At 40.5% G+C, this 26881-nt stretch overlaps 1 protein-coding gene and 1 pseudogene across 3 annotated transcripts in view; one reads left to right on the plus strand and one right to left on the minus strand.

Annotated features, from left to right (window-relative positions):
• The window catches only part of ITGAM (integrin subunit alpha M), a 55549-nt gene that overhangs the window by 24797 nt on the left and 3871 nt on the right, over positions 1-26881 (minus strand). For all 3 annotated transcript variants that reach the window (XM_038539736.1, XM_038539735.1, XM_038539734.1), the window contains exons 3-10: positions 15997-16100; positions 15616-15686; positions 15352-15469; positions 10160-10290; positions 9565-9710; positions 8689-8842; positions 7526-7676; positions 6816-6889 (exon numbers count right to left, since the gene is read on the minus strand). In XM_038539736.1, the coding sequence (XP_038395664.1) occupies positions 6816-6889; positions 7526-7676; positions 8689-8842; positions 9565-9710; positions 10160-10290; positions 15352-15469; positions 15616-15686; positions 15997-16100 (949 nt within the window). The remainder of the gene's footprint in view (positions 1-6815; positions 6890-7525; positions 7677-8688; positions 8843-9564; positions 9711-10159; positions 10291-15351; positions 15470-15615; positions 15687-15996; positions 16101-26881) is intronic.
• Positions 10421-11114, plus strand: LOC100688051 (annotated as a pseudogene).

Genomic DNA, 26881 nt, shown 5'->3' on the forward strand with positions numbered 1-26881 from the left:
GAGGGCACTTGTTGTGATGAGCACTGTGTGTTGTATGTAAGTGATTCATCACTAACATACAACAAAGTCTAATACTGAAACTAATATTACACTATGTTAACTAACTGGAATCAAATAAAAGCCTTTTAAAAAGAGATAGCAAGGGTTGGCGGGAATGTGGAGAAAAAGGAACACTTGTGCACTGTTGGTGAGAATGTAAACTGACACAGCCACTATGGAAAACAGAATGGAGGATCCTCAAAAATTTTAAAAACAGAATTACTATTGATCCAAAAATCCTACTTCTAGGTATTTATATAAAGGAAATGAAAACACTAACTCAAAAGATATCTGCACCACCATGTTCATGAAGCCTTATTTATAATAGCCAAGATGTTGGGGTACCTGGGTGGCTCAGTCAGTTAAGCATCCAACTCTTGATTTTAGCTAAGGTCATGGTCTTGAGGTTGTGGGATTGAGCCTCATGTCTGGCTCCACGCTAAGCATGGAATCTGCTTGAGATTCTCTCTCTCCCTCTGCCTCTGCCCCTCCCTTAGCTCACATTCACTCATCTCTCTCTTTCAAAATAAATTCTTTTTAAAAAAATTTTAAAAACTGGGCAGCCTGGGTGGCTCAGAGGTTTAGTGCCACCTTCAGCCCAGGGTGTGATCCTGGAGACCTGGGATGGAGTCCCACATCGGGCTCCCTGCATAGAGCCTGCTTCTCCCTGTGCCTGTGTCTCTGCCTCTCTCTCTCTCTCTGTGTCTCTCATGAATAAATAAATAAAATCTTTTTTTAAAAAATTTAAAAAACAATAGCCAAGATATTGAAATAATGTAAGTGTCCATCAATGTATGAATAGATAAAGAAAATGTGGTATATAATAAAATGGAATATTGTTTGGCCATAAAAAAGAAGGAAATCCTGCCATTTGTGACAATATGTATGGACCCTGAGGGCATTATACTAAGTGAAATAAGTCAGAGAAATATACGTACAGTATGATCTCACTTATATGTGGAATCTAAAAACAAAACAAACCAAATTACATAGATGCAGAGAACACATTGGTGGTTGCCAAAGGCAATGAGTTGGGAGGGCAGGCAAAATGAGTGGTGGTAGCCAAAAGGTGCAAATTTCCAGTTATTAAATTAAAAATTCAGGGATTTAATATACAACGTAGTGAGTATAGTTAATAAAACTGTAACGTATATTTGAAAGTTATCAAGAAAATAAATCTTATTACCAAGAAGCAGTCGCAAATGGAGGCTATAAAAATGAGAATGAACAAGGCAGAAGAGCAAATCAGTGATATAGAAGATAAAATGATGGAAAATAAGGAAACTGGAAAAAAGAGAGAAAGAAAACTAGTAGATAATGAAGGGAGACTTGGAGAACTCAGCAATTCCATAAAATGAAATGATAACCAGGATAATAGGGGTCCTAGAAGATGAGGAGCAGGAGAGGGGGGCAGTAGGTTTATTTGAACAAATTATAGCTGAGAACTTCCCTAATCTAAGGAAGGAAACATTCAAGTCCAGGAGGCAAAGAGAATTCCCTCAAAATCAATAAAAATAAGTCAACACCTTGACATATAATAGTGAAGTTTGCAGATTTCAGAGATAAAGAGAAAATCCTGAAAGCAGCTTGAGACAAGAGGCCCTTAACCTAAAAGGATAGAAACAGAAGGCTTGCAGCAGACTTGTCTACAGACACCTGGCAGGCTAGAAAGGATTGGCATGATATATTCAATGTGCTAAGTGGGGAAAATATGCAGCCAAGAATACTTTATCCAGCAAGGCTGTCATTCAGAATGGAAGGAGAAATAAAGAGTTCCCAGGACAAACAAAAACTAAAGGAATTTGTGAACAGCAAACTAGAAATATTAAAGGGGATCCTTTGAGTAAAGAGAGAGCCCAATAGTAACAAAGACCAGAAAGGAACAGAAACAATCTACAGAAACAGCAACTTTACAAGTAATACAATGGCACTAAATTCATATCTTTCAATAATTAATATGATGTAAATGGACTAAATGCTCCAATCAAAAGACACAGGGTATCAGATTGGATCTTTTTTAAAGATTTATTTATTTATTCATGAGAGACACAGAGGAAAAGAGGAAGAGACATAGGCAGAGGGAGAAGCAGGCTCCTCACAGGGGGCCCGAGGCAGAACTCAATCCCAGATCCCAGGATCACGCCCTGAGCCGAAGGCAGATGCTCAACCGCTGAGCCAGGCAGGCATCCCAGATTGGATTTTTAAAAAGATTCATCAATATATTGATTACAAAAGACTCATTTTAGACCCAAAGACACCTCCAAATTGAAAGTGGACAAGTGGACATCTATCATGCAAATGGAAGTCAAAAGAAAGCTAGAGTAGCAATCTTTGTATCAGATAAACTAGATTTTAAACCAAAGACTGTAATAAGAGATGGAGAAGGACACTGTTTCATAATAAAAGGGTCTATCCAACAAGAAGATCTAACAATTGTAAATATTTACAAACTGAACTTCAGAGCAGCCAACTATATAAACCAATTAATAACAAAATTAATTGAAACACGTTGATAATAATCAATAATAGTAGGAGATTTTAACACCTCACTCACAGCAATGGACAGATAATCTGACAGAAGATAAACAAGGAAACAAGGGCTTTGAATGACCTACTAGACCAGATGGACTTTACAGATATAGTCAGAGCATTTCATCCTAAAGCAGCAAAATACACATTCTTCTGGAGTGCACATGGAACATTCTCCAGAATAGATCACATATTGGGTCACAAATCAGGTCTCAAATGATACAAAAAGACTGAAATTATACCATTCATATTTTCAGACCAGTGTTTTAAAACCTGAAGTCAACAACAAGAAAAACTTTGAAAGGACTACAAATATATGGAGTTTAAAGCGCATCCTACTAAAGAATGAATGGGTGAACCAGGAAATTAAAGAGGAATTTAAAATATACATGGAGGCAAATAAAAATGAAAACACAACAGTTCAGAACTTTTGGGATGCAGTACATAGCAATACAGGTCTTCCTCAAGAAACAAGAAAAGTCTCAAATACACAACCTAACCTTACACCTAAAAGAGCCAAAAAAGAACAGCAAATAAAGCCTACATCCAGTAGAAGAGAAATAATAAAAATTAGAGCAGAAATCAATGGTATAGGGGAAAAAAACAGTAGAACAGATCTATGAGAGGATCCCTGGGTGGCTCAGTAGTTTAGCACCTGCCTTCAGCCCAGAGCATGATCCTGGAGTCCCAGGATCGAGTCCTGCATCAGGCTCCCTGCATGGAGCCTGCTTCTCCCTCTGCTTGTGTCTTTGCCTCTCTATCCCTCCCTCTCGCTCTCTCTCTGTGTCTCTCATGAATAAATAAATAAAATCTTTAAAAAAAGAACAGATCCACAAAACTAGGAGCTGGTTCTTTAAAATAATTAGTAATATTGATAAACCTCTAGCCAAGTTTATCAAAAAGAAAAGAGAAAGGACCCTAATAAATAAAAACATAAATGAAAGAGGAGAGATCACAACCAACATCCCAGAAAGACAAACATAAGAGGATATTATGAGCAATTATACGCCAACAAGTCAGGCAATCTGGAAGAAATGGATGCATTTCTAAAAACATATAAACAGGGATCCCTGGGTGGCGCAGCGGTTTGGCGCCTGCCTTTGGCCCGGGGCGCGATCCTGGAGACCCGGGATCGAGTCCCACGTCGGGCTCCCGGTGCATGGAGCCTGCTTCTCCCTCTGCCTATGTCTCTGCCTCTCTCTCTCTCTCTCTGTGACTATCATAAATAAATGAAAAAAAAAATTTAAAAAAAAGACTAAAACATATAAACTACCTAAACTGAAACAGGAAGAAATAGAAAACCGAACAGATCCATAACCAGCAAAGAAATTGAAGCAGTAATCAAAACTCTCCCAACAAGCAAGAGTCCAGGGCTGAATGACCGCCCAGTAAAATTCTACCAAACATTTAAAGAAGAATTAGCACCTATTCTTCTGAAACTATTTCAAAATGTAGAAATGGAAGGAAAACTTCCAAACTCATTCTATGAGGCCATCATTGATCCCCAAGCCAGACAAAGATTCCACCAAAAAAGGAGAATTACAGACCAGTATCTCTGATGAACATGGATGCCAAAATTCTCACCAGGAAACTAGCCAATATGACCCAACAGTACATTAAAAGGATTATTCACCACGACCAACCACCCTACAAGGGTGCTTCAACATCCATAAATCAAACAATGTAATACATCACATTAACAAAAGAAAAGATAAAAACCGTATGATCCTCTCAACTGATACAGAAAAAGTATTTGAAAAAATACAGCATTCTTTCCTGATAAAAACTCTCCACCATGTAGAGATAGAGGGAATATACCTGAGCATCATAAGAGTATATGTGAAAGACCCATAGAAAATATCTTCCTCAACAGGGAAAAACAGAATTTTTCCCCTAAGGTGAGGAACACGACAGGGATGTCCACTCTCATCACTGTTGTTCAACACAGTACTGGAAGTCATAGCCTCAGCAATCAGACAACATAAAGAAATAAAAGGCATCCAAATCAGCAAAGAAGTCAAACTTCCACTCTTCACAGACAACATAATACTCTATGTAGAAAACCCAAAAGACTCCACCAAAAAGTGCTAGAACTGACACAGGAATTCAGTAAAGTCACAAGATGTAAAATCAATGCACAGCAGTCGTTTGCATTTCTGTAGACTAACAATGAGGTAGAAGAAAGAGAAATCAAGGAATCAATCCCCTTTACAATTCCACCAAAAACCGTAAGATACCTAGGAATAAACCTAACCTAAGAGGTAAAGAAAGGCTCTGTACTCTGAAAACTATAGAAAATTATGAAAGAAATTGAGGAAGGCACATAGAAATGGAAAAACATTCCATGCTCCTGAATTGGAAAAAGAAATATTGTTAAAATGTCTATGCAGGCAGCCCCGGTGGCCCAGCAGTTTAGCACCACCTTCAGCCCAGGGTGGGATCCTGGAAACCCAGGATCCAGTCCCATGTCAGGCTCCCTGCATGGAGCCTGCTTCTGCCTCTGCGCCCCCCCTCTCTGTGTGTGTCTCATGAATAAATAAATAAATATTTTTTAAAAAAATGTCTATGCTACCCAAAGCAATCTACGTCTTCAACACAATCCCTATCAAACTACCATCAGCATTTTTCATAGAGCTGGAACAAATGATCCTAAAATTTGTATGGAACCAAAAAAGATCCCAAATAGCAAAAGGAATGTTGAAAAAGAAACTGCAGCTGGAGACAATACAATCTGGACTTCAAGCTGTATTACAAAGCCGTAATCATCAAGACAGTAGGGTACTAGCACAAAAATAGACACATAGATCAATGGAACAGAAGAGAGAACTCAGAAATGAATCCTCGACTCTATGGTCAACTAATCTTTGACAAAACAGGAAAGAATATCCAATGGAAAAGAAGAGTCTCCTTGACAAATGGTGTTGAGAAAACTGGACAGCCACATGCAGAAGAATGAAACTAAGTCTTTTTCTTACACCATACACAAAGATAAACTCAAAAATAGATGAAAGACCTAAATGTGAAACACAAATCCATCAAAATCCTAGAGGAGAACACACAGCAACCTCTTTTGACCTTAGCCACAACTTCTTGCTAGAGACGTTTCCAAAGGCAAGAGAAACAAAAGCAAAGATAAACTATTGGGGCTTCATCAAAATGAAAAGCTTTTGCACACAGCAAAGGAAACAGCCAACAAAACTAAAAAGCAATCTACAGAATGGGAGAAGATATTTGCAAATGTCTAATCAGATAAAGGGCTAGTATCCAATATATATAAAGAACTTAACCAAGCTCAATACCAAAAAACAAAAACAAAAAATCTAGTCAAGAAACAGGCAGAAGACATGAATAGACACTTTTTAAAAGACACCCAGATGGCTAACAGGTACATTAAAAAAAAAATGCTCAACATCACTTGGCATTATGAAAAGAGCCCAGATGTCCACCAACAGATGAATGGATAAAGAAGGTAGTGTATTTAAATATATATGATGGAATATGACTCAGCTATCAAAAAGAATGAAATCTTGCCATTTGCAATGACATGGATGGAAGTAAAGGGTATTATGCTAAGCAAAATAAGTCAGTCAGAGAAAGACAAATACCATAAGATTTCACTCATATGTGGGATTTAAGAAACAAAACAGATGAATTCAGGGGAAGGAAAAATAAAATAAAATGAAAACAGAGAGAGGCAAAGCATATGAGACACTGAACTCTAGGAAACAAACTGAGGGTTGCTGAAGCAGAGGTAGGTGGGGCGAAGCGGTAATTATATGATGGGTATTAAGTAGGGCACTTGATGTCATGAGCACTGGGTGTTATATGTAACCAGGAATCACTAAATTCTGCCCCTGAAACTAATAATACAATATATGTTAACTAAATCGAATTTAAATAATTTTTTAAATTTTTTAACTTAAAAAAAGAAAAGAAATCCTAAAGTTTTCATCACAAGAAAAATAAATTTTGTAACATATGTGGTAATGAATATTGATTAGACTTATTGTGGTGATCATTTCACAATATATGCATACAGCAAATCATTATGGTGTATACCTGAAGTATCATTCATATATCCATTATATATCAAGAAAAAAACATAATTAATAGGGAAAAGGGACCACTGCTCCCCATCAAAGGAGTGCTCCCCAACAAGTCCCCATTGCAAATAAGAGCCCCCAAACCCTTACACCTCTTCTCCCACTTCCTCTCACCCAATCCCAATTTAATGAAGGACCACTTACTGAAGTGATGGCAGCACTGAAGCCTTCCTGAGACATCTCATGTTCAAAGGAGCTGCTACTTCCTGTCTGAGTACCTGTAAGGAGGAGAGCTTTCTACATTAAAGAAAGTGGAAGAGCTGGAACTCAAGTACTATGATGACCAAACAAAAGGAGGCTCAGGTGGGAGCTATGTTGAATTAGAAAGCATATACCTCTTTTAAAGAGTTGGTAGCTATTTGGCTCCAACTGCTTTTTGCCAGATAGGAATGCAGTCTAATCTTCCAATTTTTTAAGAGAAATCATAAATCCAGATTGTATATGAAACTCCCCTCAGTTTTTAAATTATTGTAATCAGTAAATATTCATTGAGCACCCACAATGTACCAGGCACTATTCTAGACACTGGAGATACAGCAGTGAATCCAACAGTCAAACATTGGCAACATACCCAAATTCTTGGAAATAAACTGTGTGAGGCCCGACTCCCCTACCCTCCAATTTTCCAGCCTATAGCCAAGGTTTGCAAAGTAAAAATAAAGTCTAGATCTTTTGATTTCAAAGGGAATGACCAAGTGAGACCAAATTTGCTGAGAACTAGAAGAGGAGAGAGTTGAGTTGATGCTGAGAATCAGGATACCAAGAGTTAGGAGGTTCTAGTCTCTAGAGGAGAAATCCATATTCAGGGCTGCCTCTGGACCTGCTGCAGGAATGCAGAACCTTAACTTACTTACCCTCAATTGCAAAGATCTTTTCCTGAAGCTGGTTTTGAATGGTCTTTAGAGCTTCAAAGTTATTCACCCGGAACACATGATCACGAGGAGGCTTGGATGCAATGATGTTAAGCTCTTCACGATTTTTTAGATGGTTGAAAGCATCTCCCACCTGTTACCAAAGAATAGAAGCCAAATTAGACACCATCAGGGGGTAGCAGTGTCACCCAGCAAAGAAAATTCTGCAGGAAAAGAATCTGAAACAATATTTGTCAAATGAGGGAATACACCAGAAGGCCTCTGGGATAGGGCACAGAGCAGTCTGTCAAGGGAGTAATTAGGAGCTGAAGTCCAGCCTTTGGTTCCTTTGCTGTGCCATGCCTCCTGATGTGGGTCTGACCTCTCCCCAGCGTAAAGGGAGCCTTTTCCTCTATATGAAGGGGTTTCCTACCTACCAAGTCATGCACCCATGATGATATCTTTTTCTATGTCATATAAGGTACTGTGGGAGTTGGATTACACTGATGATCCCAACTCTTTACCCCTTCCTAAATCCAAGCCCTTTCCTCCAAAACTTTGCTGTATCCTCTTACTCATGGCAGAGTAATCTGCCCTGCTTATGTCTCTGGGTGCAGCCATGTGTCTTGCTAATATCCATTGATTAGTAGATGTTATCATACACGATGCAGACAGAGGCTTTAAAAAGTACTTGCAACATTTCCATTTGCTCTTTTGTTCCTCTGCCTTCACCATGAAGACATGCCCAGGCTAGCCCATTGGAGGATGACACAGGGATCCGAAGAGCCAAGTTACCCCAGTTATTCCCGCCATTCCGGTCCAGCAAACAGACACAACTGGCAACCCTCAGAAATGGAGAGAGTTCAGCCAAGATTACCAGAGCTGCCAACCAACCTTCAAATGATTACAGATATAAGAGTGAGCCAGTCAAAACCAGAAAAATTGCCCAGATGTACTACAGACTCATTTATTGTTTTAAAGACTGAATTCTGAAATAATCTGTTACATAGCATCATTGTAACAGCAGTTGCCTGATATAGGCCCATATGGGCTGGCGGTGGCCCTTTGCCCACCCTGGTTTTAGGGATATTTGCAAAGTGAAGGGAGGGTGTATCCAAACAGAAACCCTCTACAGAAGCATCAGCCCAGAGAGCCACATTTCCTACCCCAATGACATAGCGAATGATCCCCTCTCTGTCTGCTTCAGGGATGACATCCTTGTAATCCAAGGGATCACCATACTTTTCTCCATCTGTAATGACAACTAGGATCTTAAGGGCATTCTCCCGGGCTCCACTGCTGCTGTGAAACAGTTCTCTTCTGTCCAGGGAAGAGGAAAGAAAAGTCAAATGTGAATAGACAGAGATCATCTTAATGCTAGGGAGGAAATGTCAAGAGTCACAGACTGATGCAGCCAGGAGGGGTTTGGGATCCCCTGGAATGAACACTGAGATGTGGCTACCACAAGACCCAGAAAGACACAGAAGAAGGGAGAAGAGTGGAAGGAAAGGAAATCTTCACTGCCTTTAAATACTTTTGCATTGATTTATTTTTCTTAACTATTATTCCTTTTAAATTAAAACAAATCTTTAAGCTTAATTGAACCCTTGCAAACCTTTCCTGGTTTGATGCTACAGCTCTCTAGCTCATGCTCCTGCACTTTTGTCCCAACCCTCACCCTCACCTCTACACACACACACACACACACACACACACACACACATCAGACTGAAGTTCCAAAAGAAGATATGGTAACATCTCCTCATTGCTTAAAACATTCAGTGAATCCCCACTAGCTTTTCAGTTGCCTTAAGTGACCTGGCCTCAAATGATCTCTGTAGCCTCCCTCTAGCCTCACCCTCACATATCCCCTTCACTCCTACCTTTACTTACAACTTATATTTCATGAGCACACCATGCAGAGTCCCTCCTCCACACCTTTATTCATGTCCTTTATCCCATCCCTGTCTGTGTTCCCTCTGCATTCTTCAAATCCCAACAAAAAAATATCACCTCCTCCCCATCCTAAACAAAGAGCTTACACTACTTTGCGGATTCCTGTGGCAGTGTGTGTCCTCCCCAACAGCTGTTTTATTGACTTCACCAGAAATGATGGCTTAGGATTTTTCTTGAACTCATTGAAGGTAAAATGAATTTGGAAGTCTTCAGAGAACTGCATCAAAGAAAACTGGGAACAGGCATCTGGTATTACACTGGAGAAGATGACCCTCCTCACATTTACCCATCTCCCAGGAGGCCCTAGATAAATATTGAAACATTCCAGTCTCCAAATCCCTCCAAATTCTACACTGTCCCCAATCTTTTTGCCTCACCAGGACAGAGATCTGCCATCAGCTCCCATTTCTAAGTACTAGAACTCAGCCAGAGATTAGATGTGGATTTTATCTCCCACTCCAACCCTTATCAATTAGTTAAAGCTGCCTGCTTCATAGAGCATTGGAAGAAGCTGAGGCTGATTCCAGAGCAGGAAAGAGAATCATGAAAGAAAACCATGATCAATTGGCAATTTGGCAACATCTGCGATAGAAGTAAAAGGGGAAAGTGGCAGCCTGCCTGGTTGCCCTGTATTTGCCAGCCTTGCATGAGCTATTTCCTAACCCATCCATTTGCCCTCACCAAGGTTTTGGAATTCTTGAATTGATCCATCACAGTTGAGACAAACTCCTTCATCCGCTGAAAGTCAGTCGGGTTGATGCTACCAGAGCCATCAATCAAGAAAGCAATATCACTGTCCTGCCGAGGACATTCTTTGGGAACAAAAGAAAGAACATGAACTAATTAAGCACCAGAGACAGGGGTTCATTTTTTGCATGTTAGCTCTTTGCTAAGCAGTAAAAATAAAAGGGAAATAATATGCAACCCATGTTCCAAGTTTAATAAAAATATGGACATAGTCCCAAGATGTCAGCTGCCATGCAGAAGACATTTGCAGAAAATGCCAATTTTACTTTTGAAGATCGACAAAAGATAAACAAATTTTCATGGAATACAAGTAGAATCACAGAGCTGAAGGAAGAAATAGTCGTAAAAAAGAAACAACTACAAAATTTAGAGATGCTTTTAAGGACATCATGCTTGCAGATAGATGACTACTGCTTAATGATACCTTATCAAATTGGTGATGTTTTCATTAGCCAGTCACAAGAATAAACACAAGAAATGTTAGAAGAAACAAAGAAAAATTTTCATGAAGAAACTGATGCCTTAGAATCCAAAGTGGAATCAATTCAGCAGGTGTTAGTATATTTAAAAGTTCAATTATATGCAAAATTTGGGAGCAAAATAAACCTTGAGTCTAAAGAAAGTTAAACATTTTATAATACTTTTTTAAATTTGTTTAATAAATTTGATTATTTAATACTATTTGAAATATGGATGAAGTAATAGAAAATTTTAGTTAATTCTGCCCAAGGAAGTCAGGAAAAGTAGAGATATCAGAATTAACTCTGAGAATGAGAAATAATTTGCCATAAATATAAAGGGAGAAAGAAATTATGGGAAAAAAAGGAATAGCACATATAACAATATACTGGATGTCCTCCTTCCTTCTGTCCCCAGCCCCAAATCCACCTTCTACCCTCCTCCAATCTGATCTGCAGCCTAGCAAGTCAGCCTACATGGATCACATGTATTTTGGGTTCCTTTGCCTTCTGGTTTCTACTTGGGTTTGCCCAATTAGGAGCCTTAACAGAAGATTAGAGACAGGTAGAAGAGTATGATCAGAGTATTTTCCTCTTACTCCTGCCCTGGAAGGTTGCTTTGGGCCAGCTGTGTCTCTCAATGGAAGATCACTGCTCCTCTCAAGGAAGCACACTCCAGAGAACTCTCTCTCTTTCTGAATTCTGGTTACTCTTCCCTCTCCTTGTCCAATCAGCCTAAGAATGGTAACAGCTCTGCTGCTCCTTGCCCTGGATTCCTGGATCATCCACTGTGGCTCCCTAAGACTCTATCAAATAAAATTAGTCCCTTTGTTAATAAATCCTTCTCAAATTATTCTAACTGGGGTGAAGCATTTATTCCAGTCAAAACCCTGACTGATACAAAGGAGATGAACCTAAAATCCTTCCACAGAATTGAGGGACAGAAATGACACTACTAGGATAAATCTGTGTGATGGGAATGGAGATGAGCCTATGTCATTAAGCAAAGGACAGTTGGGAAGGACCTCTCTATCCCAAAAAAGAAGTTTGACTTTATCCCTTAGGCAGTGAATAGCCACTGAAGTTTTCTTAGAAAAGGAAGTGAGATGATTGTTTTCTGTATTTAGAAAGATTGCTGTAGCAATGAAAAGTTTCTAGCCACTCCATTCATGATTGCCAAACATTGGAAACAACCCAAACATCCTTCAATGTGTGATCAGATGAACTTGTGACTGGGACTAGTAAATCTATGCAATGGAATACTATTTAGCAATAAAAAAGGAAAGAACTACTGATATACATAACAACACAGATGAATTGCAAATACCTCATACTAGTGAAAGAAGCCAATCTCAAAGGGTTGTAATTCCATTTATGTAGCTTCTTGAAAGGACAAACTATATTGTGATGAAGAACAGATTAGTAAGTGCCAGGGACTAGGATGGATGGGGAGAAGGCAACTAACTATAAAAAGATAGCATAAAGGACTTTTTAGGGGAGTAATAGAACTATTGCATTCTGTTCATGTTGGATTTTTTATAAGGTTTTATTTTTAAGTAATCTCTACAACCAATGTGGGGCTGGGACTCACAATCTGAAGATCAAGAGTCACATGCTCTTCCAACTGAGCCAGCCAGGCACCCCATGTTCATGTTGGTTTTTTTAATGAAAATCTATATACATATCTTAAAATTCATGGAATTGTACACTAAACGAATAAAGGCCAATTTTATTGTATGATCTTTGAAAAAGTAAAATTACCCCCCCAAAAAAGTATTAGTTTTTTAAAAACAGATAAGCAGACTCTAACATTTATATGGAAAATATACAAAGAAAATTAACCAGAGAAATCTTTGAAAATCTCAAAGATAGGTTAAATGAAAAGAATCAAATGTGTACAACACGCTATCATTTGTGGCACAAAGTGAAGACTATAAATATGTATATATTTGTGAATATAAGAACGGAAAATGTTTTTTAAAAGAAAAGTATTGAATGCTGAGAGTGAACACTAAAGAGGGGCTAAGAGCTGAAGCCACAGAACTGAATGCAATTGGCCTGGAAGAACACTTGGACAAGAATAGAAGCCGTAACCTAGTACCCCTACACATGCAAGGAAGGCAGAGGGAGACTGCCTGGAGATGAAGTTTACCAGAAGCCCTTGGCAGCAGGAGAAGCAAGAAGAAGGGAAGGGAAGGGAGAGGAAGGAAATAAGGGGGGAAGGGAGGGGAAGAGAGAGGAGGGGAGAAATCTAGGTGTTTGGAGAAGGAAGAGATGATCTGTAAGTCACATCAGAAAAGTCAGTAAACATGAGGACAGAACAGAGATTTGGCATTTAGGAAGTCACAAATGCCATTTGCAAGAGGTTGGAGAGAAGACACATGTCAGAGGGTGAAGAATGGTAATATGGGGGAAATGGAAACAAGAAGAGAGAACTCTTTTGAAAAGTTTGATGATGAAGGAAAGGAGAAACAGCATAAGATGTAGAGGAGACCAGGGAGAGGAAAGGTTATTTTCATTGCTATCAATATTGGTGGTTGATTGCTTTTAAGATATGGGTAAGTGTAAGCATGTTTACATGCAAAGGAGGAAGGAGAAATTTAAGCTCCTGGAGAGAATGAATGATTGAGGATGTGGGCTTCAGGTTGGTGATGTGATAAAGCCTCAAAAGTCCAGATAGAAGAGTGATTCATGGAAAGGTGGACACTCAGGTCTTCCTCTAAAACCAGTGAGACACTGCCAAGGGTGGTACTGTTGCAAAAATTTGAACAAGGAGGAGTAAGTAGATGGAGTTCATCCCTGGCAACCTTGATTTTCTTTATGAAGAAGGAAGGAATGTTATCCATTGAGAGTAAAGTACAAAGGGGCAGAGCTTGAAGGGGAAAAAAACCTATAAATGGAAGACATATCAGCCCTTGGTTCTAGAACCAACTTGAAGCCAAGCAAAAAAGATGGACAACCAGTTGAAGAAATAAATGGTAGAAAGCAGCTTGAGAAAAGATTCAGTCACTCGCTCACTCACTCTCTTTCAATCGACAGATGTTTGGTGAACAAGGATGTGGTAGGCAGCCACCAAGATGGTCTTCAAGATTCTCACCTCCTGGATATAACACCCTTGCACGGTAACCTTCTCTTGAAAGTGAGATGGAATTTTTGACTCACTTCAAACGAACATAAGATGGCAGAAATAATGTACTATTACTTCTGAGATTAGATTATGAAGACTATGATTTCTTTTTTGGCTGTTTTCTCTCTTTCTCTCTTGCTCTCCTACTCCCTTATGTACTCACTGTAAGGGAGGCCAGCTGCTCTATGGGGAGCAGTTGTGAGCTGCTTTATAGGGAACCCCATGTGAAAAGCAACTGAGAGAAACCTCCAGCCAACAGCCAGTGAAAACCGGGGCCCTCAGTCCAACAATCTTGTAAGTGAGCTTGGAAGTGGATCTTTCCCCAGTCAAGCCTTTGGATGAGCTCCAGTTTAACAAGTTGACTTCAATTTCGTGAAAAACCCTGAGGCAGAGGCACCCAGCTAAGCCATCCCCAGATTCCTGATTTGCAGAAACTGTGATATAATTAATGTTTATTGGGTTTAGCTACTAAGTTTAAGGGCAATTTATTAAGCAGAAGTAGATATAAGAGCGCAAGGGGGGAATCTCTGGGTGGCTCAGTGGTTTAGCGCCTGCCTTTGGCCTAGGGTGCGATCCTGGAGTCCCAGGATCGAGTTGCGCATCGGGCTCCCAGCATGGAGCCTGCTTCTCCCTCTACCTGTGTCTTTGCCTCTCTTGCTCTCTCTATATATATATATGTCTATCATAAATAAATAAATAAATAAATAAATAAATAAATCTTTAAAAAAGAGAGAGAGAGAGCACAGAGCAGGGATGCTTGGGTGGCTCAGCGGTTGAGCGTCTGCCTTCAGCTCAGGGTGTGATCCTAGAGTTCCGGGATCAAGTCCTGCGTCAGGCTCCCTGCATGGAGTCTGCTTCTCCCTCTGCCTATGTCTCTGCCTCTCTCTCTCTCTCTCTCTGTGTCTCTCATGAATAAATAAATAAAATCTTTTTAAAAATTAAAAAGAGCATAGAGCAATGAACAAGATAGTATCCCTGCTATCATGAAGGCTACATTCCAGAAGAAAGGACAGAAAAGAAACAAGTAAAATATGTATATGAAGATGGTAAAGTATGACAAGATGGTAGAAATGATTACAAGAACCGCTCAAGAAAGGCCTCTTTGAAGAGGTGACATTTGAGCTGAAATGACAATAATGCATTGTCCACTAAGATCTGAGGGAAGAGGATTCCAGGCTGAAGGAACAGTAATTGCAAAGGCCCTGAGGTAAGGACAGCTTGATGTCATTCTTGGAGAAGAAAGGTAGCCAGAGTGCCTAGAGTACAGTGACTGAGGTAGAAAGGATGGGAGACCCTCAGAGGCTATGATCAGGAGACTCAGGTAGTTACTCTAAGGACAATGGTTGGGACATCATCTTACAAAGATAAGTGGCTATAACAAGACCCTTGCATCTCTCCACATCATCTCTGTTGGATCCCAGTTTCCTCCAGCTTCTGCATTTAGACCTCTAAGTCATCCCCCAGGCTGTAAACAGCCCCCACCCCAGTCCTGCCCTCACCCTCACACTGCCCATCTGTATTCCCTCCCAAAGGCCACCTACCTCGGAGCTTCTCTGGGAAACTCTGCGGCGGCTGCCATAGATTGGATCCAAACAGGAAGCATAAGCCATTCACATAGGTGTTCTCCTTACAAGTTTGGTGCACAGTGGGGCCACAGGCCTGGGGGAAGGTTGCAGGTGGGAAATGCTGTTCATGCTTCCTGTCCTTTCACCCGAGCACCTCCAACCTCCACAGACCAAAGCCGCAGCAGCCATGGGCCCCTGACTTCTTCCCTCAGGACACTCCCATGACCCAGGACAACTCACCAGCAGTCGGAAAGGGTTGGTGGCAAATGCCAGAGACAGGCCCAGAGATATGTTCACCGCCTCCAGAGGGACTGAGGAGACATGTATAAATGGTCACCTTCAGGGAGCAAAAAGGGCTCTGAGAAGACAAACATAGGTCACTTTGACTTGGGAGACATGGAGATCCAACAGGTCAAGGAGAGACACAAGTTATAAGAAGGAATATGAAGAGGGTACCTGAGGGTGTCTGATGTAGAATCTGCATACAGCACAGAGGCAGAGAGCTGAACACCTGGACCCCAAACCACAGACTCCCCCAGAACAAAAGAAATGCCTGGCAAGTTCAGGTATATGCACAGGTGGAAGCCTAGCCCTGGGTCCCAGGGAGGGGCAGTGACTCACCTTGCAGTTGGATGGGCTCACACTTGCCCGTGCTGTAGTCACACTTGTAGAGGCCACCTGTTTGGTTGGCAGCCTTTATCTCCTGGGGGGCTCCAACCACAAACCTGGGAGACCAGGTAGGAACAAATCACCACAGGGACAAGAGAAAACTGACATGTGGGGAGAGAAGGAGACCATGGACGTTCTGCCTCCCAGAGGAAAATAAGGAGAGCCAACCCTCACACAAATTTCCCAATTCCCAGAAATAGGAGGAAGGCTCAGCAGAGAAAAAAAAATGGGAAAATTTTAAGTCTTGAAAGGGGAAGAGGGTGCGGGACCGGGTACCCCAGAAAAAGTGGGAGTCTAGGCGGAACTAGTTGGGGTCTCCGTCCGCAGGGGCTTCACTATGCCGAAGGTTTCCTTTAAGATCAGCGTGATCTTGAAAGTGTTCCTGAAAGTACACCTCTCACAGCAGTCTTAAAGTTTCCAGCAGAAGAATTTAAAGTTCCTACAGCAACAAGTGCAATTATTACCAATGATGGAATAGGAATAAATCCTGCACAGACTGTTGGAAATGTTTTCCTAAGGCATGGTTCAGAACTTCAAATTATTCCTAGAGATCGTGTTGGAAGTTGTTAATATCTGCTGCTTGGAACATAGGATGACCTTTCCAAATATTGGTATTGTTGTAAAACTGAAATCAGGCATTTAAAAGTATGAAAACACTAGTAGCTGATGAAATAATGAAGGGTGGCTCTGTCCCTTCTTGTTATTCACACTCTTCCTGTGAAGAAGGAATGTTTATGCACAAAGGGTACCATCTCCACAGAAGATCATAGTCTGTCGTTGCTACCTCACAACACATAACAGGTATTTCATTTGGGGTCACTTTGGGGTCAATGGATTATCTAGCTGTGTTTTGTAAGTGGTGGATGCTTCTGATAACTCTTTCTGAGAATATTTGGGAAATTAAAGTTTACCAAATCTTCTATGTGTCTGAGTTAAAAATTTATAAAAGGACCATAGGACATACATGGCTTGATTGCATCTGACTTGGAGACTTTAAAAAAGTTGAATTCCTAATTGTATATTGTTTATGATAAAGGACATAGACATAGAAATGAATAGTTATCTATCTCAGCTTTTTATCATTTAGGTTTTGTTTAAGTTTCAAACATATCCGAGACCCCAAAATGGAATTTTTTGATCTAGCCCTGTGTGTAAAATTGATATCCCACACCAAAGAGTTTTAACTATGATCTTGCAGAATACAGTAGTTGGTAGGAACTGAGAATAAAGTAGAAGCATTCTTTGCTGAGTTATGTATACTTTATCAGTCTCTTAATACTACTTTTAAAACAGGAATCTTCAAGAAATCCTTCTTATTGAGGGTAATATTTCTCAATAGCATTCAGGAAGAGAGTATTGGAAAGATCTCAATTCACAACAGAGCTCTAGAAAATTGCTAATTCTGGTTTTTATGCTTACTAAAGACCCAACATTTAAGGCGGTGTTAAGTTTAGTCACCGATATGAATAAGAAGTCAGGAAAGGGATCCTGGAAAAGCCCCAGTGACTGTTTTTTTAATAAGGAGGAAGGAAACAAAAAACAGTGAAGGAGAAAAGAAAGTGTCACAGAAAATGCCAACTGGATTGGCAAAAGCACAGAGTGTGTTGTGCAGAACCAAGAGGGAAAGAAAATATCTGACATTGTCAGAAGGCCCAGAAGGGCAATTGGAGAAAGCAAAGTGTAGACTTTGTCAACACACAGACTTCAGAATTCCCCTTATGATAATATAAAGAATGATATGTGTAAGGGAAGATTTTATTTGCCCTTACAGAGGAAATCAATATCTATGCAAATCTTGAAAGATGAAAGGAAGGCTCATAGTAATCCTGAACAAGTGCTGGGCCTGCTATAGTCTAGATGGTGAGCTCCCTGGAGGCAGACTCTGTGTCTTTCTTGCTCTTTCTAGACCTGGAAATGTAGTAGGCTTTCAATAGTACTTGCTGAATTATTCATGAATAAAGTATCTACCAGTTTTTTTTAAAGATTTATTTATTTATTTATTTATTTATTTATTTACTTATTTATTCAGAGAGGAGAGAGAGAGAGGCAGAGACACAGGCAGAGGGAGAAGCTGGCCCCATGCAGGGAGCCCAACGTGGGACTCAATCCCGGTCTCCAGGATCACGCCCTGGGCTGCAGGCGGCGCTAAACCGCTGAGCCACCCCGGCTGCCCTGTAAGACCAGTTTTTATCTAAATGTGTTTCAGTTACCTTCCCTGTCAAAGGCCATAGGTTCATTGAGAAAAAAAATATGAAAGGAAATGCAACAGGGTCAGCATCTCAAGGGTAACACTGATAGTTAAGTTTAAGAAATTAACCAGATACTGTCATATATTTGACAGATGAACAGTAAAATTCTGAATTGTAAAGGTAGAAAGGTATGCTGCTAATATTTGGGAAGTTTTTAATTTTTCTAAACAAAACTGATGCTTAAATGTAGGAATACCCATTACCTGAATTTTTAATTTAAATTAGATTTCCCTCCATCCTGTGTCTACAACAAAATCTGCCTGCTTTGTTACATAAGTTGTGATGTCCTGTGCCATAAAGTAATTTCTTTAGTTTTAAAAATTTTGTTGTAGTTAAGTCCCTTAAATTACAAACAATTTCCTAAAGAACTGGACATTTTGTTATTAAGTAATTGTGATCTGTAAGTTCTTTGTGCAGAATGTTTTGAAATATATTTGTTTAAATACATTATTGGTACATAATATCTATAAAAATACATTTTGTCATTGTGTGAAAAAAAAAAAGGAGAAGAGCTTCTCTAAGAATTACACAAAACTGCCTTTTCACTGCCATCCTGGTTGCATGTGGTTGACTGTGATCGCTATGTCTTCTCACAAGACTTTCAGAATCAAGCAATTCCTGGCCAAGAAACAAAAGCAGAATCGTCCCATTCCCCAGTGGATTCGGATGAAAACTGGTAATAAGGGGATCCCTGGGTGGCGCAGCAGTTTAGCGCCTGTCTTTGGCCCGGGGCATGATCCTGGAGACCCAGGATCGAATCCCACGTCGGGCTCCCTGCATGCAGCCTGCTTCTCCCTCTGCCTGTGTCTCTGCCTCTCTCTCTCTCTCTCTCTCTCTGTGTGACTATCATAAATAAATAAAAATTTAAGAAAAAAGAAAACTGGTAATAAAATCAGGTACAACTCCAAGAGGAGGCACTGGAGAAGAACCAAGCTGGGTCTATGAGGAAGCATTGCACATCATGAAATAGCAAACATAACTGGCACACATATTTAGGCCGCATGGAGATCACATGTTCCTATCCTATCAATATGGAAACATCCTTCCTACCTGGCCAATAGACCTGTCTTATCAAGGAAATGATTTTCTCTGTTACTATGTCTCTATACCAGTAGGTTTCAGCTGAGCTGCTGCTGTGTCCTGATTTGTGAAGTACTGAATTCCCCCTCCTGTCAAATCTCACATAGCACTGTCTGATAGAACTTTCTGCAGTGATAGAAATGGCCCTTGACAACCAAGTATTTAAAGCGTCCTAGGGGACGCCTGTGTGGCTCTGTCTGCTAAGCGTCTGCCTTTGGCTCAGGTCTTGACAGGGAGTCAGCATGTCTCCCCCTCTCTGCCCCTCCCTCTGCTCTTGTGCTCTCTCTCAAATAAATAAAATCTTAAAAAAAAAAAGAATTACACAAAACCAAGAAGTCATTTAAAGATTGTTGAATCCTGGGGATCCCTGGGAGGCTCAGCAGTTTGGCGCCTGCCTTTGGCCCAGGGCCCGATCTTCGAGTCCCGGGATCGAGTCCCACGTCGGGGTCCCGGCATGGAGCCTGCTTCTCCCTCCTCCTGTGTCTCTGCCTCTCTCTCTCTCTCTCTCTCTATCATGAATAAATAAATAAATAAATCTTTAAAAAAAATAAAAATTGTTGAATCCCATGGAAACTAATGAAAATTAAGATACAACCGTTCAAAATCTTTGGGATACAGCAAAGGCAGTCCTAAGAGGGAAATACATCACAATACAAGCATCCCTCAAAAAATTGGAAAAAACTCAAATACACAAGCTAACCTCACACCCAAAAGGAACTGGAGAAATAACAGCAGATAAAACTTACACTCAGCAGAAGAGAGTTAATAAAGATTTGAGCAGAACTCAATGAAATAGAGACCAGAAGAACTGTAGAACAGATCAACAAAACCAGGAGTTGGTTCTTTGAAAGAATTATTAAGATAGATAAAACATTAGCCAGCCTTATTAAAAACAAAAGAGAAAAGACTCAAATTAATAAAATCACGAATGAAAAAGGAGAGATCACAACCAATACCAAGGAAATACAAACGATTTTTAAAATGTATTATGAGCAGCTATACACCAATAAACTAGGCAATCTAGGAGAAATGGACGCATTTCTGGAAAACCACAAACTACCAAAACTGGAACAGGAAGAAATAGAAAACCTGAACAGGCCAATAACTGGGAGGAAATTGAAGCAGTCATCAAAAACCTCCCAAGACACAAAAGTCCAGATCCAAATGGCTTCCCAGGGAAATTCTATCAAACATTTTTTTCTTTTATTTATTTATTCATGATAGACACAGAGAGAGAGAAAGAAGCAGAGACACAGGCAGAGGAAGAAGAGCAGGCTCCACGCTGGGAGCCCGACGCGGGACTCGATCCCGGGACTCCAGGATCGCACCCTGGGCCAAAGGCAGGCACTAAACCGCTGAGCCACCCAGAGATCCCCAGAATTCTATCAAACATTTAAAGAAAAAACATAAATAAATAAATAAATAAATAAATAAATAAATACCTATTCTGTTAAAGCTGTCCCGAAAGATAGAAAGGGACAGAATACTTCCAAACTTGTTCTATGAGGCCAGCATCACCTTAATTCCAAAACCAAAGACCCCACCAAAAAGAATTATAGACCAATATCCCTGATGAAAACAGATGCAAAAATTCTCAAAAAGATACTAGCCAATAGAATCCAACAGTACTTTAAGAAGATTTTTCACCATGACCAAGTGGGATTTATCCCTGGGATGCAAAGTTGGTTCAACACTCGTAAAACAATCAACATGATAGATCACATCAACAAGAGAAAAAAACCAGAGCTATATGATCCTCTCAATAGATGCAGAGAAAGCATTTGACAAAATACAGCATCCATTCCTGATCAAAACTCCTCAGAGTGTAGGGATAGAGGTAACATTCCTCAGCATCTTAAAAGCCATCTACGAAGAACTCACAGCAGATATCATTCTCAATGGGGAAATACTGAGAGCCTTTCCCCTAAGATCAGGAACAAGACAGGGATGTCCACTCACCACTCTATTCAACATAGTACTGGAAGTCCTAGCCTCAGCAATCAGACAACAAAAAGAAATAAAAGGCTTTCTAATAGGCAAAGAAGTCAAACTCTCCCTCTTCCCAGATGACACAATACTGTACATAGAAAAACCAAAAGACTCCACCCCAAGATTGCTAGAACTCATACAGCAATTCGGTAGCGTGGCAGGATACAAAATCAATGCCCAGAAGTCAGTGGCATTTCTATACACTAACAATGAGACTGAAGAAAGAGAAATTAAGAAGTCAATCCCATTTACAATTGCACCCAAAAGCATCAGATACCTAGGAATAAACCTAACCAAAGAGGTAAAAGATCTATACCCTAAAAACTACAGAACACTTCTGAAAGAAATTGAGGAAGACACATAGAGATGGAAAAATATTCCATGTTCATGGATTAGAAGAATTAATATTGTGAAAATGTATATGCTACCCAGGGCAAATTTACACATTCAATGCAATCCCTATCAAAATACCATGCACTTTCTTCACAGAGTTGGAACAAATAATCTTAAGATTTGTGTGGAATTAGAAAAGACTCCGAATAGCCAGGGGAATATTGAAAAAGAAAACCAGAGCCGGAGTATCACAATGCCAGATTTCAAGTTGTACTACAGACTGTGATCATCAAGACAGTGTGGTACTGGCACAAAAACAGACACATAGATCAATGGAACAGAATAGAGAACCCAGAAATGGGCCCTCCGCTCTACGGTCAACTAATATTTGACAAAGCAGGAAAGACTATCCACTGGAAAAAGGACAGACTCTTTAATAAATGGTGCTGGGAAAATTGGACATCCACATGCAGAAGAATGAAACTGGACCATTCTCTTATACCAGACATGAAGATAAACTCAAAATGGATGAAAGATCTAAATGTGAGACAAGAATCCATCAAAATCCTAGAGAAGAACACAGGCTACATCCTTTTTGAACTCGGCCACAGCAACTTCTTGCAAGATACATCCACGAAGGCAAAAGAAACAAAAGCAAAAATGAACTATTGGGACTTCATCAAGATAAGAAGCTTTTGCACAGCAAAGGATACAGTCAACAAAACTAAAAGACAACCTACAGAATGGGAGAAGATATTTGCAAATGACGTATCAGATAAAGGACTAGTTTCCAAGATCTGTAAAGAACTTATTAAACTCAACAGCAAAGAAACAAGCAATCCAATCATGAAATGGGCAAAAGACATGAGGAGAAATCTCACAGAGGAAGACATAGACATGGCCAACATGCACATGAGAAAATGCTCTGCATCACTTGCCATCAGGGAAATACAAATCAAACCACAATGAGATACCACCTCACAGCAGTGAGAATGGGGAAAATTAACAAGACAGGAAACAACAAATGTTGGAGAGGATGTGGAGAAAGGGGAACCCTCTTGCACTGTTGGTGGGAATGTGAACTGGTGCAGCCACTCTGGAAAACTGTGTGGAGGTTCCTCAAAGAGTTAAAAATAGACCTGCCCTACGACCCAGCAATCGCACCGCTGGGGATTTACCCCAAAGATTCAGATGCAATGAAACGCCGGGACACCTGCACCCCAATGTTTATAGCAGCAATGTCCACTATAGCCAAACTGTGGAAGGAGCCTGGTGTCCATCGACAGATGAGTGGATAAAGAAGATGTGGGGGCAGCCCCCGTGGCGCAGCGGTTTAGCGCCGCCTGCAGCCTGAGGTGTGATCCTGGAGACCCAGGATCAAGTCCCACGTTGGGCTCCCTGCATGGACCTGCTTCTCCCTCTGCCGGTGTCTCTGCCTCTCTCTCTCTCTCTCTCTCTCTCTCTCTCTCTCTCTCTCTCTCTCTCTGTGTGTGTGTGTGTGTGTGTGTGTCTCTATGAATAAATAAATAAAATCTTTGAAAAAAAAAAGAAGATGTGGTCTATGTATACAGTGGAATATTACTCAGCCATTAGAAACGAGCCATTTGCCTCAACGTGGACGGGAACTGGAGGGTATTATGCTGAACGAAGGAAGTCCATCGGAAAAGGACAAATGTTATACGGTCTCATTCATTTGAGGAATATAAAAAATAGTGAAAGGGATTAAAGGGGAAAGGAGAGAAAATGAGTGGGAAATATCAGTGAGGGTGATAGAACATGAGAGACACCTAACTCTGGGAAACGAACAAGGGGTAGTGGAAGGGGAGGTGGGCGGGGGTTTGGGATGAGTGGGTGATGGGCACTGAGGGGGCACTTGGCGGGATGAGCACTGGGTGTTATGCTATATGTTGGCAAATTTAACTCCAATAAAACATTTTTTTAAATAAATAAATAAAGGGGAAAGGAGAGAAAATGAGTGGGAAATATCAGAGAGGGAGACAGAACATGAGAGACACCTAACTCTGGGAAACAAACAAGGGGTAGTGGAAAGGGAGGTGGGCGGGGAGACAGGGTGACTGGGTGACGGGTACTTAGGGGGGCACTTGACGGGATGAGCACTGGGTGTTATACTATATGTTGGCAGGTTAAACTCAAATAAAAAAATATACAGGAAAAAAAGAGCATATTCATTAAAAAATAAATATATATATAAATTGTTGAATCCTATATAGGGTTTTTTTTTGTTTTTTTTTTAAGATTTATTTATTTATTTATTCATGATAGACATAGAGGGAGAGAGAGAGAAAGAGAGAGGCAGATACACAGGCGGAGGGAGAAGCAGGCTCCATGCAGGGAGCCCCACACGGGACTCCATCCCAGGGCTCCAGGATCGTGTCCTGGGCCAAAGGCAGGCACCAAATCACTGAGCCACCCAGGGAGCCCCCTGAATCCTATATTGTATACCTTAAATTAATATAACACTGTATATTAACTATACTGAAGTTAATTTTTTAGTGAATGAATTCAACCACAGTTATTTTAAATAAATTTCTGTATGTACTATCAGGGAAATGCAAATCAAAACCATAATGAACTATCACCTTACACCTGTCAGCATGGCTAAAATAAAAATTAAATTAAATTAAAAAAAAAAAAAAAAACACGAGAAACAACAGGTGTTGAAAGGGGAACTCTCTTGCACTGTTGGTAGGAATGCAAACTGGTGCAGCCACTCTGGAAAACACATGGAGTTTCCTCAAAGGTTGAAAATAGAACTATCCTATGATCCAGCAATTGCATTACTGGGTATTGCAGTATACGATACAAAAATACTAATTCAAAGGGATACATGCGCCCCAATGTTTATACCAGCATTATCTACAATAGCCAAATTATGGAAAGAGCTCACACGTCCATTGACAGATGAATGGGTAAAGAAGATGTGGTATATCGGGGTGCACGGCTGGCTCAGTTAGTAGAGTGTGTGACTTTTTTTTTAATTTTTTATTTATTTATGATAGTCACACAGAGAGAGGGGGGGGGGCAGAGACACAGGCAGAGGGAGAAGCAGGCTCCATGCACCGGGAGCCCGATGTGGGATTCGATCCCGAGTCTCCAGGATCACGCCTTGGGCCAAAGGCAGGCGCCAAACCGCTGCGCCACCCAGGGATCCCGAGTGTGTGACTCTTGATCTTGCGATTGTGAGTTTGGGCCCCACATTGAGTGTAGAGATTACTTACGAAAAAAATCTTTTTAAAAAATAAGTTAGGGGGGATCCCTGGCTGGCTCAGCAGTTTAGCACCTGCCTTCGGCCCAGGGTGTAATCCTGGAGTCCCGGGATCGAGTCCCACAATCAGGCTCCCTGCATGGAGCCTGCTTCTCCCTCTGCCTGTGTCTCTGCCTCTCTCTTTCTCTGTGTCTTTCGTGAATAAATAAATAAAAGCTTTTTTAAAAAATTAAAAATAAATAAAAATTAAAAAGTTATGATATATATATACACACACACACACACACACACACACACAATGGAATATTACTCGACCATAAAAAAGAATGAAATCATGCCATTTGCAATGACATGGATAGAGCTAGAGAGTATTATGCTAAACTAAACGAAATAAGTCAATTAGAGAAAGACAAATACCATATGATTTTGCTCATATGTGGAATTTAAGAAACCAAGCAAACAAGTAAAGGGACAAAAAAAGGAAAGAGAAGCAAACCAAGAGATAAATTCTTAACTACAGAGAACAAACTGTTGGTGACCAAAAGGGAGAGGAGCAGGGGATGAATTAAATCAATGATGGGGATTAAGGAGTGCACTCGTGATGAGCACTGGGTATTGTATGGAAGTGTTGAATCACTATATTGTACACCTAAAACTAATATAACACAGTATATTAACCACCTGGAATTACATTTTAAAACTTTAGAAATTTTGGGATGCCTAGGTGGAAAAGTGGTTGAGTGTTTGCCTTTGGCTCAGGTCATGATCCCGAATCCTGGGATTAAGTCCCGCATCAGGCTCCCCACAGTGAGCCCGCTTCTCCCTCTGCCTATGTCTCTGCCTCTCTCTGTGTGTATATCATGAATAAATAAATTGAAATCTTTATTTAAAAACTTAAAAATTGGGATCCCTGGGTGGCGCAGCGGTTTGGCGCCTGCCTTTGGCCCAAGGCGCGATCCTGGGGACCCGGAATCGAATCCCATGTCGGGCTCCCAGTGCATAGAGCCTGCTTCTCCCTCTGCCTATGTCTCTGCCTCTCTCTCTCACTGTGTGCCTATCATAAATAAAAAATAAAAAAAACTTAAAAAAAAACTTAAAAATTTTTTTCTGTATGTGCAAATGGCCAATAGACATGAGAAAATACTCAACATCACTTGGCATCAGGAAAATACAGATCAAAACCACAATGAGATATCAGGTTGCACCAGTAAGAATGGCTGAAATTAACAAGTCAGGAAACAACAAATGCTGGTGAGGATGTGGAGAAACGGGAACCCTCTTACACTGTTGGTGGGAATGTGAACTGGGGCAGCCACTCTGGAAAACAGTATGGAGATTCCTCAAAAAGTTCAAAATAGAATGACCCTACAACACAGCAAGTGCACTGCCCAATATTTACCCAAAGGATACAAACAGTGATTCGAAAGAGGACGTGCACCCCAACGTTTATACCAGCAATGCCCACAATAGCCAAACTGTGGAGGAAGCCCAGATGTCCAGCAAAAACAGATGAATGGATAAAGAAGATGTGAGATTTATATTATATATATATAATAAATGTTATATATATATAATGGAATATTACTCATCCATCAAAAAGGATGAAACCTTACCATTTACATTGATGTGGATAAACTAGAGGGTATTATGCTAAGCAAAATAAGTCAATCAGATAAAAACAATTATCATATGGTTTCACTCATATGTGGAATATAAGAAATGGTGCAGAGGATCATAGGAGAAGAGAAGGAGAATCTAATGGGAAGAAATCAGAGAAAGAGACAAACCATGAGAGACTCGTAACTATAGGAAACAAATTGAAGATTGCTGGAGGGAAGGTGGGCAAAAGGATGGGGTGGGATCCCTGGGTGGCGCAGCGGTTTGGCACCTGCCTTTGGCCCAGGGCACGATCCTGGAGACCCGGGATCGAATCCCACATCGGGCTCCCGGTGCTTGGAGC

This window comes from Canis lupus, chromosome 6 (genome assembly GCF_011100685.1).
Source record: "Canis lupus familiaris isolate Mischka breed German Shepherd chromosome 6, alternate assembly UU_Cfam_GSD_1.0, whole genome shotgun sequence".
Lineage (NCBI taxonomy): Eukaryota > Metazoa > Chordata > Mammalia > Carnivora > Canidae > Canis > Canis lupus.